This window comes from Selaginella moellendorffii, unplaced genomic scaffold, assembly GCF_000143415.4.
Source record: "Selaginella moellendorffii unplaced genomic scaffold, v1.0 SELMOscaffold_109, whole genome shotgun sequence".
Classification (NCBI taxonomy): Eukaryota; Viridiplantae; Streptophyta; class Lycopodiopsida; order Selaginellales; family Selaginellaceae; genus Selaginella; species Selaginella moellendorffii.
In genome coordinates this window covers 52,907-66,523 of record NW_003314370.1, presented here as the reverse complement: position 1 = coordinate 66,523, position 13,617 = coordinate 52,907, and the positions used below count along the sequence as shown (strand labels likewise).

General features: G+C 49.4%; 5 protein-coding genes across 6 annotated transcripts; 3 read left to right on the top strand and 2 right to left on the bottom strand.

The window, feature by feature from the left end:
• Positions 1-606: 606 nt before the first annotated feature.
• On the bottom strand, positions 607-2,317 carry LOC9662412. 2 transcript variants are annotated; one of them, XM_024664269.1, is made up of 3 exons: positions 2,162-2,317; positions 991-2,091; positions 607-913 (listed from the first exon to the last, which is right to left on the bottom strand). In XM_024664269.1, exons 2-3 carry the CDS (start codon positions 1,893-1,895, stop codon positions 784-786), a joined length of 1,035 nt encoding a protein of 344 aa, XP_024520037.1. In that variant the 5' UTR covers positions 1,896-2,091; positions 2,162-2,317; the 3' UTR covers positions 607-783. The 2 variants fall into 2 exon arrangements, with proteins under 2 accessions (XP_024520037.1, XP_024520038.1); XM_024664270.1 differs by having other exon boundaries at positions 991-2,317.
• Positions 2,318-2,560: 243 nt separating this feature from the next.
• Positions 2,561-5,037, top strand: LOC9662411 (pyruvate kinase isozyme G, chloroplastic). The gene is made up of 11 exons (XM_024664268.1): positions 2,561-2,869; positions 2,943-3,200; positions 3,262-3,427; positions 3,489-3,734; positions 3,802-3,890; positions 3,955-4,017; positions 4,083-4,258; positions 4,318-4,420; positions 4,480-4,628; positions 4,697-4,805; positions 4,864-5,037. The coding sequence occupies exons 1-11, from the start codon at positions 2,579-2,581 to the stop codon at positions 4,972-4,974; spliced, it is 1,761 nt and encodes a 586-aa protein (XP_024520036.1). The 5' UTR covers positions 2,561-2,578; the 3' UTR covers positions 4,975-5,037.
• Positions 5,038-5,442: 405 nt separating this feature from the next.
• LOC9662410 (serine/threonine-protein kinase D6PKL2) lies at positions 5,443-8,193 on the top strand. The gene is made up of 3 exons (XM_002990489.2): positions 5,443-5,645; positions 5,741-6,489; positions 6,886-8,193. Exons 2-3 carry the CDS (start codon positions 5,825-5,827, stop codon positions 7,796-7,798), a joined length of 1,578 nt encoding a protein of 525 aa, XP_002990535.2. The 5' UTR covers positions 5,443-5,645; positions 5,741-5,824; the 3' UTR covers positions 7,799-8,193.
• Positions 8,194-8,396: 203 nt separating this feature from the next.
• LOC9631519 lies at positions 8,397-12,449 on the top strand. Its single transcript, XM_002990488.2, has 18 exons — positions 8,397-9,277; positions 9,333-9,533; positions 9,593-9,676; positions 9,737-9,796; positions 9,847-9,891; positions 9,944-10,143; positions 10,202-10,660; positions 10,720-10,828; positions 10,889-11,065; positions 11,121-11,210; positions 11,267-11,329; positions 11,382-11,456; positions 11,503-11,553; positions 11,609-11,686; positions 11,740-11,874; positions 11,927-12,034; positions 12,080-12,145; positions 12,220-12,449. The coding sequence occupies exons 1-18, from the start codon at positions 8,933-8,935 to the stop codon at positions 12,277-12,279; spliced, it is 2,406 nt and encodes an 801-aa protein (XP_002990534.1). The 5' UTR covers positions 8,397-8,932; the 3' UTR covers positions 12,280-12,449.
• Positions 12,385-13,543, bottom strand: LOC112342477 (pre-mRNA cleavage factor Im 25 kDa subunit 2-like). Its single transcript, XM_024664376.1, has 7 exons — positions 13,372-13,543; positions 13,253-13,298; positions 13,094-13,187; positions 12,971-13,044; positions 12,820-12,906; positions 12,643-12,753; positions 12,385-12,541 (listed from the first exon to the last, which is right to left on the bottom strand). The coding sequence occupies exons 1-7, from the start codon at positions 13,488-13,490 to the stop codon at positions 12,470-12,472; spliced, it is 603 nt and encodes a 200-aa protein (XP_024520144.1). The 5' UTR covers positions 13,491-13,543; the 3' UTR covers positions 12,385-12,469.
• Between the last annotated feature and the right edge of the window lie 74 nt (positions 13,544-13,617).

Sequence of the window (13,617 nt, the reverse complement as noted above, 5' to 3'; positions counted from 1 at the left end):
CGAGTTGAGAAGGCAAAACCTCTATTAAATAGTCATTATTGCTACTAACATTAGATACTGGTAGTTTAATAAAATTATTAATTTGGTTTAAAATACCTATTTAATAAAAATATTTCAGCTAAAAATTTAACAAATATTCTTTAGTGTGCCAAAATATTCTTAAAATATTCTTGTTAATGGTAATGGCTCCTTTGGCTCCTTTGACATGGCTCCCTGTATTTCATTCTCCATTCTGGAGCACCTTTCTCTCCTGATAGAGTGGCTCCTCAATGGGCTTGAACATTGTGGAGAACTCCAACTTGATGCTTGGATCTTTGGCCCTCGTTTTTAGATATCAGCACATTGATCTTCCTTTACACAGATTTTGTCACCATCTGTTACATTTTGGCGTTCTCTTTTTTTTTCTAGGTTCCCAGCCAAAAATGTTGTAGCCTCCACACACAAGCGAGCATGGTGAGTCAGTACTATCTAGATGCTTTGTATGTCCTTCTCCGCCTCCCTCTCCATGCTAGGATTCCCCTTTCTCTTTCCTCTTGATTTAGAATAATCACCAAATACCCTTCAAGATTCTACGCAGATTCCTTTTGGGCGACATTGTGGTCTAAATTTATTGTCAACAAACCCACGGTTATGGGCGATTAAATAAACGCTAGAAACTGTATATACAAGTAATTCCGAACAAAAATGGAAAAGAAAGGAAACAAAAACCAGCGAATTAAGGAAAGGAGAGAAAGACTTCCTACACCTAGCAGCAACCAAAAGAGCTACACACAAACACAAACCTCAAGGATGCGTGGAAGGACGGGAGCAGCAAAGACAACGCAAGCACCACTCTCGTTTGTTTCGCCAGTAGCTTCCTCGACTGACCGGCGGCGGCATTCGAGCGGGGCTGGCGTTCCATTCGAATGGCAAACTGGTAAGAAAAACAGAGAAGAAACCATTGCGTTAGCTACGTAAGAACGAACACGTAAAAGAAAAACCGCAACTTACATTGGGAATGCGAAGGACCGCGTACTCGTACTGCTGCCGTCTGAGCGCCTTGAAATGCTCCCCCCGGAAATGGGACCCGAGTACCCAGACAGAGATATCGGCCCAGAGAATGGCAGCGGCGCTACGTCCGCGTCCTCGCCCTCGTCAAAATCTTGCGACGCTCGAGAAGAGCCTCGCGCTGGCCTCAAGATCCGGTCTTTACGTCGAGGGCTGAGAGTACCGATGAGATCCTCCTTGTAGTTGTGGTCGAGCTCCAGCTCGCCTCCTGCCAATGGTGGTGGTGACAAAGTGGTAGAAGTAGTCGTCGCGTCCTCCTCCATTAATGAGCCTTGGACCGCTACCGCAGTTCTTTCCTCCGGTGTTTGATCCTTTCCCTGTCCAAGAGTCGTCTCCTCGAATCCTTGACGTGATCCCGCGGATTCTTCCCTGAAGCTGGGAGTTGTGGAGCTTGAAACCACCTCTCTTTCTTCCAGCTCTGACGAATCTGGGAGATCATCGTCCTGGTTTCTCAGTTTTGGAGCGTCGCCATTCTCATGCTCTTCTTCTCCTAGCTCCCTTCCTCCTTTGTTGTCTAAGTCCACCACCGCATTTGTTGTTGGCTGTTCCAATTCTTTTCCTTTGTCTTCTACACCGTCTAGCTCTTGCTCCCTGTCGTGACACCGAGACTCATCGTGAATTGCCCCCTTGTTGCTCGCCACCGTCTCGGATCTCTGCCTGTTCTGCAAATCTGAGTTTTGCAGCACCGATTCCAGCTTGCTGCTCGCGAAACCATTCTCCGTGTTGCCCAGGTTCTCCAGAAAGAGCTCCGGAGAGAGCCAGCTTTCCTGCTGCTCGCGCTGATGCTGCTGCCTATCCATCCATGGCTTGCGATTCCTCTTTGGATCCTTTGTAGGAGATAAAACCATGGCTACCACAAAATTGACAGCCGTTCGATGCCGTCGCGGACGGGACAAATCCTGCTGTGTAAATTTTCCTGTTTAGCCGCCCCACCCCTGGATAATCTTGTTCGATCTCTGGAAGAAGGAAATAATTTTTCCCCCAATTTCTCGAGAATGCTGGGGAGAGATCGCAGCTCCTCTCCTCGCGCCCGCGGCTAGAATGCTGTCGTGCGTAAATGCGGAGCAATAAATGCTGCTGACCCCGGAAAAATCTTGAAGGAAAGAAAACTTACAGCAGATCGATCGCCACGGCCGGGCCATAGATCGCGAGTGGAGCAGCAGCGCGCCGATTGATCGAGGAGCAATCCCGCGGGGATTTGTGGCGGCCGAGCGGCGCCCTCGCCTCTCCCTCTGGCGCAAATTGACTTATCACAAGGAGTGAATCCCGCTTTGGCATTCTAGGGCGTATGAAAAGATTCCGTCGCATATGCCGCCAGTTTAAAGCATATCGAGCATATTCAGCTAGTTCTGGGCCATGGATGCACGTGTGAGGCCGTACAGTCATTGACCTCGCGGCAGATTCTGGGCCGTCGGATATCCAGCCCTCGCATTCCCCCTCAGAAATATCGTCGGCCGGCCCTTCTGATCTCGACCGTCCACCTCCCGGGGCGGAATGGCCATCAAATTGCGAATTCTGGAACCCCCGTTCCATGGTTTTTGCTCGCTCCTCTCCTGTGATGGCGATGGCGGCACCTGGATCCGTGTGTTCTTCTTCCTCCCTGCTGGATTTTGGAGCGCTGGATGATCCGTGCCACCGCCTGTGCAGCCAGTTCACGGGGACGAGGATCCGCTGTGGTGTTGCACCCCGGAGCGCAAGGCTTGCCGCGGCGCAGAGGAAAAGATTGGCCGCGGCCAGGGCGACGCTCCTCCAGCAGCAGCAGCAGATCATCCCGATGTCGCCGCAGGATGGAGGCAAGGATTTCGTCACGGACACGATGCCGGTGAGTGTTCTTCCGCCTTGCATGTCGAATGCGGTGTGATCTTTGCGTGGAATTTCGCTCTGTCGCATCATAGGTCGTGCCTGCGATCGACAAACCCGGAGGGATGTGGACGAAACCGAGCTTCCAGCGCAAGACGAAGATTGTTTGCACTATCGGGCCATCGACCAACACCCGTGAGATGATCTGGAAGCTCGCGGAGACTGGCATGAACGTAGCACGGCTCAACATGTCGCATGGAGACCATGCTTCTCACAAGAAGGTGATCGATCTCGTCAAGGAGTATAACGCGAAATCCGCTGATAATGTGATCGCTATCATGCTGGATACCAAGGTGGGAAGATCATGTTTTTATTTTCTGGTGTTCATGGTTTCTCTTTTTTGCTTCTTTTCAGGGACCGGAAGTAAGGAGCGGAGATCTTCCTCAACCAATCAAGCTAGAAAAAGGAGATGAGTTCTCGTTCACGATCAAGCGTGGTGTTGGCACTGAGAAGTCCGTCAGTGTCAATTACGATGATTTTGTGAACGATGTCGAGGTTAATGACACTCTTCTTGTTGACGGTGGGTTTTATGCGAAGGTTTTTCTTGCAAGTGCTTATCATCCTGTTTATTTCTTCACTAGGAGGAATGATGGCCTTCCTTGTGAAATGGAAAACAAGTGATACCGTGGGCTGTGAGGTTCTCGATGGTGGCGAGCTCAACTCTCGACGTCACCTTAATGTCAGAGGGAAGAGTGCTACCCTTCCTTCAATAACGGAGAAGGATTGGGAGGACATCAAGTTTGGTGTGGAGAATGAGGTAGACTACTATGCTCTTTCTTTCGTTAAGGACGCGCAGGTAGTGCATGAACTGAAGTCGTATTTACAAAGTAAGCAAGCATAACCATTGTTCTTTTGTTTTCCATATTTCTTGGACTGAAATTAATTGTCTGACAGAGTCCTCGGCGGATATTCATATTATTGTGAAGATCGAAAGTGCTGATTCGATACCAAATCTTCAATCCATTATCGATGCTAGTGACGGGGTAAGACTAAGGTTTACTTTACGCCGTTTCTTGAGAATTATATCGCATTCTTTTGCGTATCCAGGCTATGGTTGCTAGAGGAGATCTTGGTGCCGAGCTTCCTATTGAAGACGTGCCCCTCCTTCAGGTTCGTTCTCGCTCTCTAGAAACTTAATGTGATTCAAGCTTCCGTTTTCCGCTTGGTTCGAGCAGGATGAGATTATTACCAAGTGCCGAGAGAAAGGTAAGCCAGTTATTGTGGCGACCAACATGTTAGAGAGCATGATAAACCATCCGACACCCACGCGGGCCGAGGTCTCGGACATTGCTATCGCTGTGCGGGAAGGTGCCGATGGGATAATGCTCTCGGGAGAAACGGCTCACGGAAAGTAATATCTCGTTCCTGCTGCCTTCTCGCTTGTCTGCTTTAAACTATTCTATTTTACAGGTATCCCCTCAAAGCAGTGAGAGTGATGCACACTGTGGCCTTGCGAACTGAGGCTACACTTTCCGAGGAGGATTCACCTTGCACTCTTGGACGTGCTTTTAAGGTTTCTTTCTTCTGTTTGCCATGTCCGTTTCGTAACATTTCCTTTTTCTTTGTTGTCAGAATCACATGAGCGAAATGTTTGCTTATCACGCAACGATGATGGCAAACACGCTAGGAACATCGATCCTGGTCTTCACGAGGAGCGGTTTCATGGCTGCCCTCTTGAGTCATTACCGTCCCGTGGGGACTGTCTTTGCCTTCACAAACGAGTAAGCTCATCCCTCTGGCTCTTTTCTACGTTGCTAACTCACAGCTCTTCTCTATTTCTCTTTCTCAGTAAGAAACTTCAAAGACGTCTGGCTTTGTACCATGGTGTAAGGCCAATCTTTATGGAATTCTCGGATGATGCCGAAGAAACATTCTCTGGAGCCTTGGGCACTCTCCAAGTAAGTTTCCAAATCTCTTCATTCTAGTCATAGCATGGATTGATCATCTCTTTTCCAGAATCGAGGCTTGATCAAAGGTGGAGAACAGGTTGCTTTGGTCCAAAGTGGGAAGCAGCCAATTTGGCGATCGGAGTCAACACATCACATTCAAGTTCGCAAGGTCGCTTGAGAAATACTACAAAAATTTTGTCACCAAATCGAGGAAATAATTTCTTTTTGTTTTTGAAAGCAATATCGTTTTTACGTTTTTGAAAGTGATCGCTTTTCTCTACATTAATTTGATCTATTCTTTCTCTAAAACTTTGCCCATCCCTGCTATTAAACTTTGATGCTATGGTTGCTGACTTTTAATTGACTTTGATTCGATTGTCTGCGGGAGATCCCAACAGATTCCAAAATCTTGTTACCGTTAAGTTAATCTCCTCGTCAAAGGTGTTGATCCGCCCTGGCCATTTTGTGCGCATTTAATGAGCGCGTGACACGTGTCGATGTACGCCGCCGTTAAAGCCCGCGCATGCGTTGGCGGGTTCTAACCGCAGGATCGGCAGAATCGACGGCTGCTTGTGGGCGGGTTAAGCAGCATGTTTAGAGGTAATGAAAGCTGGCTTTGGATTAATCGCGACGCCATAGCCAGGAAGAAATTTCTTTTCTCATATAGTGTGTCTGCCTCTCAAATTTCTTGCGGCAGCTGCCGCGCGCTATACCTCCGATCTTGCTGCCACTGCTCTCCAGGACGAATTTTTTTCTAGGGTTTCCTAGGGTTTAGCGCGCCTTGCCCGGTGGTGGCCTGGCATGGTAGATTGTGAGCTCCAGATGCGTCGGTGAGCTCCAGATGTGTCGGTGAGTTCCTACATTCTTCCCAGAAAGTCTTCTCGAAAAATTTCCCCTCTTTCTTGCGTGGCTTTACCTCAATTGCTTTCTTGTTTGCATGCCAGGTCTCGCGATCAATGGCGCGCGCGAGGAAAATCTCTCCCAACAGATAGCTAGCGGAGGAGGAGGAGGGATCTCTGGCGAAAGGGATGGAGAGCTCATGCGGTGGCATCGATGGCGGCATGAGAAATTGTAGCATCAGCGCTGGCGATCACGGCAAGGTGAGCGATGGCACGGCCTCGGCGAGCGATTCCAAGTCGAGCGGCTCCAAGGCGAGCGGCGCTGCGAAATCCAGCGCCCGGGGGGGCGGCGGTGGGATTGGGGGCGAGAGCGCCAAGAGCAGCGAGAGCCGGGGTTCTAACAGCAGCGCCGTGAGCGACAGCAACGATAGCAGCTGTAGCTCCTTCAGTGGCAACAGCAATAAGCCTCACAAGGCGAATGACAAGCGCTGGGAGGCGATCCAGGTTGCGAGAACTCGCGAGGGATTGCTGGGTCTCAGCCACTTCCGGCTGCTCAAGAGGCTCGGGTGTGGCGACATTGGCAGCGTCTATCTCGCGGAGCTGCGATCTACCAGCTGCTACTTTGCGATGAAGGTCATGGACAAGGGATCGCTGGCTAGTAGGAAGAAGGTGCTGAGAGCCCAGACCGAGAAGGAGATACTCTCCTTGCTGGATCATCCATTTCTTCCCACGCTCTACACACACTTTGAGACGGACAAGTTCTCGTGCCTAGTGATGGAGTTTTGCACTGGCGGGGACTTGCACACCTTGCGCCAGCGGCAACCAAACAAGCACTTTACGGAACAAGCTGCGAGGTAAAGTACTTTTTTTCTTGCGAAAGTTTCGATTTTGATTGCTGTTGTGGCTGAGAAACTGGAACTTCGAAGCTTCCAGCTCTTTTGGAAAGAGTGGAAGAGCATGGAAGTTTTGTGCTTGCCAGTTGGATTTGTCTTTCGGAGATGCTAGTTTTGAAAGTGGAACTTTGAAGCTTCCAGCTCTTTCGGAAAGACTGGAAGAGCATTGCTCGTTTGGAAGTTTTGTGCATGCTTGCAAGTTTGGATTTTTCTTTCGGAGGTGCTAAAACTGGAACCTTGAAGCTTCCAGCTCTTTTGGAAAGAGTGGAAGAGCATTGCTCGTTTGGAACTTTGGTGCTTGCCTGCCAGTTTTACTTCGTTTCGGGTGACTGACAACTAGTTCGTTTGATCACACAGGTTCTATGCCTCGGAAGTTCTCCTGGCACTGGAGTACCTCCATATGCTCGGGATTGTGTACAGGGACTTAAAGCCGGAGAACGTCCTGGTGAGAGAAGACGGCCACATAATGCTGTCCGACTTCGACTTGTCACTCCGCTGCGTGGTGAGCCCGACACTCGTCAAGTCGGCTGCCTTGGACGGCGATCCTCTCCGGCGGCTGCCACTCTACTGCGTCCAGCCATCCTGCGTCCAGCCGGCGTGCATCCAGCCAGTGTGCGCGCAGCCATCGTGTTTTCTCCCCAGGCTCCTCCCGCAGATCTCCAAGAAAGGCCGGAAGTCGAAGAACGACGTCGGGAACCAAGTGAGCCCGCTGCCCGAGCTCGTAGCCGAGCCGACTGGAGCGAGGTCCATGTCCTTCGTCGGCACTCACGAGTATCTGGCTCCGGAGATCATCAAAGGCGAGGGGCACGGCAGTGCGGTGGACTGGTGGACTTTTGGGATTTTTCTCTACGAGCTTCTGCACGGGAAGACGCCGTTCAAAGGCACAGGCAACCGCGCGACGCTGTTCAACGTTGTTGGCCAACCGCTCAAGTTTCCAGAGGCGTCCGAGGTGGGATTCCCGGCGAGAGATTTGATCCGGGGGCTGCTCGTCAAGGACCCGCAGCACAGGCTGGGATCCAAGCGCGGTGCTACGGAGATCAAGCAGCATCCTTTCTTTGAAGGCGTCAACTGGGCCTTGATCCGATCGACCGCTCCTCCGGAAGTTCCCAGGCCGTTTGAGCCGGAAGTTGTGCGATCGACTTCCACTGCTCAAGCTGTATCAGGGGAGAAATCTGGAGGAACAGGGACAGGGGCAGGGGCAGGGACTGGAGGAGCAGCCAAAGGCGACTCGAATGGATCGAGCGCTTATCTCGACTTCGATTTTTTCTAGCGGCATCATGCTGGAAAAGGTAGAAAAAACCACTTTTTTTTCTCTCTAGCAGCATCGGCGGTGGCAGCAGCAGCAGCAGCAGCAACGGTTTTTATTTATAGTTCTATAAGTTTGGATCGATCGAAGAACAAGGAGACGATTGACGAAGCTGGTGTTGCTTGTAGGTGAAAAAAACGAAAGAAAAAAAATCCAAGGCGTGACACGGAAGTGACTTGCTCGTTGTCTCCTTTGTTCTTGCTTTCTCTTGATCTCTACGCTCTCTATTCAGGTGTATATTATATAGTGATCTCTCCAAAGGCGGCAGTACTTCCATTTATACCAAGTCGCTCTTCCGGGAACTTGGGAAGAACAAGGAAAAAGAAAAATAATCAATCTTTGTCAAAAGCTTGGTGGTTTGTACCTTGGTGAAAATCAGATTTTTTTACTCGTGGTGTCGGTAGAAGTATACGGTGGGAGAGATCGAGATGTTTGCTGGTCCCTTTGTGTGCTTTGCAGGATCTTGTCCCGGCATTGTTTGCTAGCTGCGCGAATGGCAGACCATGTGGTGTGGGCGGAATATTCGACAGGCGGTGACGGAATAGCTATACGGATATTCCGGTTACCTACGAGGAGGGACACTGTTCTTGATTATCGTCGCTCAAAGCACACGAGAAGATGGATGGAAGGCGCGATTTGCCAACAATGGGGGAGCTTCCAGGCGATGGCGCGTAGGGTTGCTTCTCGCGGAGCTAGCAACGATTGCCCGGTGAGCGCTGCGTCGGTCTAGGCTGGGAGCGATCGCTATAGCGCCTTGCGCTTAGGGCTTTAGGACGAATTTGTGGGAATTCCTGGCGAATTCCTGGCAGCGGCTAGGCAGCGGCTTGTGGTTGGGAAATTTCGGTAGCGCAGCTCTTAGCTAGCAGGGATTTCCAGCACCGAGCGGGAGTTCTAGAACAGGTGATGAGAAATCTTGTGGCAGTGGCGCGATGTGGGATTGGGATAGAATCACCAGCGGCGGCTAGGCAGGAAAATCTCTGGGAAATATTGCATGGGATGGAGTGGCGGCTCGCGGCGCGTTTTATAATGCCTTGAGAAGAGCCGGGTTTAATTTTTCTTTCTCTCTTCCTACGTCTATGGAGGTTTTGTCCACACGACATGGATGATATGGAAGCAAGCGAAGCATCTTCCACTCCAGGTAACAGCGAGGCGCCGGAGCAACGCTCGTTTCTTGCGCAGACCACTGAAGAAGTTGCCAGAGCCGCCGTAGCGGCCGCTGCCGCGATCAGGCCTCGACCATCCATTGTGGTTTCGTCCAGGCATCCGATTGATAGCAGCAGTGCGTTCCAGAACAACAATAGCTTTAACAAATGGAGGCGCCAGCTTCAAAAGGTGTGGAAGTGGGGCTTGTACCCGCGTGAAGGTGGCAAGAAGAGCTCTTTCAATCCAGAGCTGCTGACCAAACAAAAGCGCCAGTGGATCGAGCTGCAGCTTCAAGCGTTGGTAAAGCAAACGCTCTTGGATTGTCTCTCTTTTTGACGAGTCTTCATTGCTGCAGGAGAAGAAGCAGAAGAAGGAACCAACCAGCATCTTTGAGCATTTTGTGGTGGTCGGCTTGCATCCCGAGACTAATGTGGAGGTTGTGGAGGCCGCGTTTGCGAAGAAGAAGGCCTGGGAGAGGAATGTGGAGAAAGCTGAGCGGCTGAGCGAGGCCGATCGGCAGTACCGCGGTGCTCCGGCTCCTACGTTGGAGCCTCAAGTAGGTGATTATTGTTTTCATGCATCTCGTTTGCTTACGTATCGATTTTGAGATTGCAGGTACTCTTCAAGTATCCTCCAGGGAAACGTCTACCTTTAAGAAGCAAAGATCTCCCATCGTTTTGCTTCCCGAGTGGTGTCGAAGTACGTGCGTATAGTAAGCTTGCCTAGCTGTGACTGAGCGAACTCTTTGATTGCCTGTAGGCCAAAGTCGTTGAGCGGACACCTTCCATGAGCGATTTGAACGAGGTCGTTTATGGACAGGTACTGAGACTTTTTGTTCTTTCAGTTTTATTCACTTTTATCATTTGCAGGACCATCAGGTGCGAGATGATCTGTCTTTCGTTTTTGTTCTCAAGGTGTGTATAAGCTCTCTCAATCATAAAAAGCTACATCGTATTGAGTTTGCAGGTAGCAGATAATGCAACTCTTTATGGAATCTGCATTTTCGTTCGCGAGATTGTTCAAAGGGCGCCAGGATTTTTTTCAGTAAACACGCCCTTATCGTCGTCCAGGTTGACGCGAAGCCGGTTTCTGGTCTCCGCACCCCGATGCTACTGCATTCTCACGAAGCTTCCTTTTTTCCACCTACATTTTGAAGTATTGCAGAGGTACGTGATAAAAGAGCGAGTGCTCTACGATTGCTAATGGTTTTTCCTTCTCTTGCAGTATTATTGCACAGGAGCGGCTTGATCGGATCAACCAATGTGTTAGCGAAATGAAGATATCCGACTACGTGCCTCCACTTGTTAAGCTAGGAAGTAAGGCAAATGGGAAAGCCAATTCCCCAAGGGATGACGATGAGGACGGCTGGATGGAGAGTGCTATTCCCGTCGAAGACGTTCTAGGGGCAACAGCAGCAGCTGCGGGCTTGATTTCCGAGAGCGAGATGAACTCATTTTCTTCTCTGAAGCACTCTAGCTTCTCCGAGAGAGACACTGAGTCGGGAGAAAGTGCTGAGATTTGTGCGACTGCCGAGAGTAGAGAATCAAACGGGCATATGGTGGAACAGAATGAGTCAGAGTTGCAAGCGTCTTCGCCAGATGATGTCCTTGCCAGCAGTACTGTGGATACGCCTCCGTCACACCGTGGCCATGAACGAGCTGAAAGCTCCGACTCCATTTACAGGTACGCCGTGCAAACACGTTCTAATGATGTACGTCTCACTCGTACTTTTACTGTTCCAGTGTTGTGGAAAGCTGTACTCAAAGCCTGGATTCTGACGAAGAAAATTGCGAGACAAGCGGTTTGGGTCAGGATGACATCGGTGTCGACTCTGTTTTCAAATGGGCCGAGGTGCTATCAGTTGTTTTCATTTATCTTATATTTTACATGTTCTTCTCTTTTCGCCTTCAGGAAAATAACTGTGACGCGTTGCGTATAATCTGTATGTATTACCAGCTTCCAGTACCTCCCAGAGGCAGTCCGGTGTTTTTCCGGCCTCTCGACCATCTACAACCTTTGAACTTTGTCAGACCTCGGGAAGCAACCGACGATCCAGATGGATCGAAGAGCGGCCTGGAGCTAGCTGAGGTAACAGTGTTTTATAGTTTGATCTGATTCTAAAACTTGGACGCGTTCAATATAGGCCCACGAAACTGCAGCGGCGGAAGAAGAGGCCATTCTACTGTCGCTGTGGACTGTGTCTACCGTGTGCAGATCACTCTCCCTTGATACCGTGAGTTTATTTGATACCCAGTGCTTGCAGTGCTATCTAACTGTTTTTCTTGGCAGATACTCTCTATGGTTGCTGGAGCTTTACTCGAGAGACAAATGGTGGTTGTTTGTCCGAACGTTGTAAGTGGCATGGATTTATTTACAACAGTTTCTCAGGTTTTGTCTGCCGCAGGGCATTTTATGTGCAGTTGTCCTCTCCATAATCCCCATGCTGAGACCATTTCAATGGCAGAGTCTACTGCTGCCGGTAAGTTTTAATTACGTCATGCCCGTTATGCCGAGCTTTGGCACAGGTACTTCCATATAAAATGCTGGACTTTCTGGACGCCCCGGTGCCTTTTGTAGTAAGTCATTACCTCTGTTTACATCTATTGGTGGTAGTGACTATAACTTCTCTAGGTTGGCGTCCAACACAAAAGCTCTGAAGTGCGCTCCAAAATTTCCAACTTGATGCGTGTGAATGTATATAAGAACCAGGTATAGGCTACTGCGTTTGATGCTCTCTTGGCTGAAAGCTCCCTTTCGTTCAGGTGACAGTGTCTTACTTGCCTCAGTTGCCGAGACAGAGAGAGCTGGTAGCGGCACTGGAAACGTATCACTCCGAGCTCGCGGCTGTGGACTTTAAAGCAAAGAGACATCCAGTCCACGAGTATACGGAATCACAGGTAGTTTGGTCCGGTTGGTGCGACTGAACGAGAGATGGTTTCGGCATTGCAGGCACAGGCAGCGGATGGCTTTTTGAGGACTCTTAGAAGCTACTTAGAATCGCTATGCGCGGACGTGCGCGCTCACACGATCACAAACGTTCAATCTAATAATGACCGAGTAAGTCTCTCCGGCTTGTTGTATCATCTAACGACGCATATCCAGGTCTCGTTGCTTTTGAAGGAGAGTTTTATTGATTCCTTCCCCAGCCGAGATCGTCCTTTTATCAAGGTAACACAAGATAGTACTTACTACAGTTTTTGACAAGAAAACTAAAAGCTCTTTCTACTGGTGGTACTTCGCAGCTTTTCGCTGATACTCAACTCTTCTCGGTACATACTGACGCCGTTCTATCGAGCTTCTGATAAGTGTACACTGGCAGGCTTGTAATTTTTTTCTTTCTTTCTTGGTTCCCTCACACTTTTATCCAGCTGAGGGGGTGTATCTACATATAAAAGAGAAACTTTTGAGACAAAAAGAGCCACTCATATAGTAAGTTAATAGTTTTACAAAACGGAGAAAAAAGAAGAAAAAATTCACCCAGTTTGGTGGAGTTCAGCCGTTAATGGCATTGAAGGTGAACCTTGAAAGCTGCTGGGGGATGGCGGAGATCACTGGGCCATATCTCTGCAATAACGATTCTCACATCAGCAAAAGAGAAATTTTTTCTCAAAACAAGCAAGCAAACAACAAAGGGGATGTCAGTCATTAAAAGTTTCTTCTTTTACCTGTACATTGTCGTAGAGCTCAAACAATGGAACTGCCAATAGCTTGAGATTCTTTGGAACAGCGAAGTATTGTTTTTCGGGGAGGAGAACCACGAAGAGCTTCTTACACTCCTGACACAAGAAATAGTAACAGAAAAGAGAAGATCACACCAAAGAGTGATGAGCAAAGATCGATACCTTTGGTTTGGTGATGTGAGGAGGGCAGTAAGGATATAGCAGCGTCTCAAAGTTTGGTCTCCACCAAATCGCCGCGCACTCTCCAATCTGGAAGAAATGGAAACGAACAAAATCAAAGTTCTTCCTCTATCTTCGTGTATTTCCATCGTACCTGCCAGTCGGGCTGGATCGAAGCCGCCGTTGGAGCAAGCTTGCTCGTGAGCTTCCTCTTCAATCCTTCCACCTCTACACAATCGAAGTTAGCAGCGTGAACCATGAAAGAAAGCTTCTTTACCGTTTTCTCCAGTCTTGAGTCTTCCTCCGGGAAGCTTGAAAAACGTATTCCCGATTTGCAGGAGCAGCAAGTGTGGATGGTTGTGTTCTTGGACCTTCGCAAACAAAGAAAGGAAAGGAAAACAATGAAAATCTACGAGAGAGGAAGACAAAAAATTACCAGCAAAATTCCCTCCACGCTCGTTCGCATTCCCTCCTTCATATAGCTGCACAGAGGAGATCTCCGTTAGCCAAAGAAAAATTCTTTCGCTCCAATCTCCCGTTCCACTCGAAACTTACTTGGTTTTCATCCGCGCGAGCCGATCCGACACCGACGTGTCCTTCTCCATCTTCACCTCCTTGCTGCCAAACGTATAGCTCGACAGCGGGTAGACATTCACGACGGGGCCGGAAACCATCGCTCGCGCCTCGCGCTCTTCTTTCTAGGGCTCCTGGCAAAAACCCGAGCAAACCCACGAAATCGCCACCGTCGGCTCTCGTGGAATCCCAGCCGTCAATCTCCCAACGGTCGAGATTTTCTCAATC

Bases quoted from the DNA above. Each gene is read 5' to 3' on its own strand.
- LOC9662412 (XM_024664270.1), bottom strand. From the start codon at position 1,895: ATGGTTTTATCTCCTACAAAGGATCCAAAGAGGAATCGCAAGCCATGG. The intron at 914-990 runs GTAAGTTGCGGT...TTTTCTTACCAG, and splicing joins CGGTCCTTCGCATTCCCAAT to TTTGCCATTCGAATGGAACG.
- LOC9662411 (XM_024664268.1), top strand. From the start codon at position 2,579: ATGGTTTTTGCTCGCTCCTCTCCTGTGATGGCGATGGCGGCACCTGGA. The intron at 4,259-4,317 runs GTAATATCTCGT...TCTATTTTACAG, and splicing joins GGAGAAACGGCTCACGGAAA to GTATCCCCTCAAAGCAGTGA. The intron at 4,629-4,696 runs GTAAGCTCATCC...TCTCTTTCTCAG, and splicing joins GTCTTTGCCTTCACAAACGA to TAAGAAACTTCAAAGACGTC.
- LOC9662410 (XM_002990489.2), top strand. From the start codon at position 5,825: ATGGAGAGCTCATGCGGTGGCATCGATGGCGGCATGAGAAATTGTAGC. The intron at 6,490-6,885 runs GTAAAGTACTTT...TTGATCACACAG, and splicing joins TTTACGGAACAAGCTGCGAG to GTTCTATGCCTCGGAAGTTC.
- LOC9631519 (XM_002990488.2), top strand. From the start codon at position 8,933: ATGGATGATATGGAAGCAAGCGAAGCATCTTCCACTCCAGGTAACAGC. The intron at 11,330-11,381 runs GTAAGTGGCATG...TGTCTGCCGCAG, and splicing joins TGGTTGTTTGTCCGAACGTT to GGCATTTTATGTGCAGTTGT. The intron at 11,457-11,502 runs GTAAGTTTTAAT...GCTTTGGCACAG, and splicing joins GGCAGAGTCTACTGCTGCCG to GTACTTCCATATAAAATGCT.
- LOC112342477 (XM_024664376.1), bottom strand. From the start codon at position 13,490: ATGGTTTCCGGCCCCGTCGTGAATGTCTACCCGCTGTCGAGCTATACG. The intron at 13,299-13,371 runs GTAAGTTTCGAG...TCCTCTGTGCAG, and splicing joins CTCGCGCGGATGAAAACCAA to CTATATGAAGGAGGGAATGC. The intron at 13,188-13,252 runs GTAATTTTTTGT...TTGTTTGCGAAG, and splicing joins GCGTGGAGGGAATTTTGCTG to GTCCAAGAACACAACCATCC.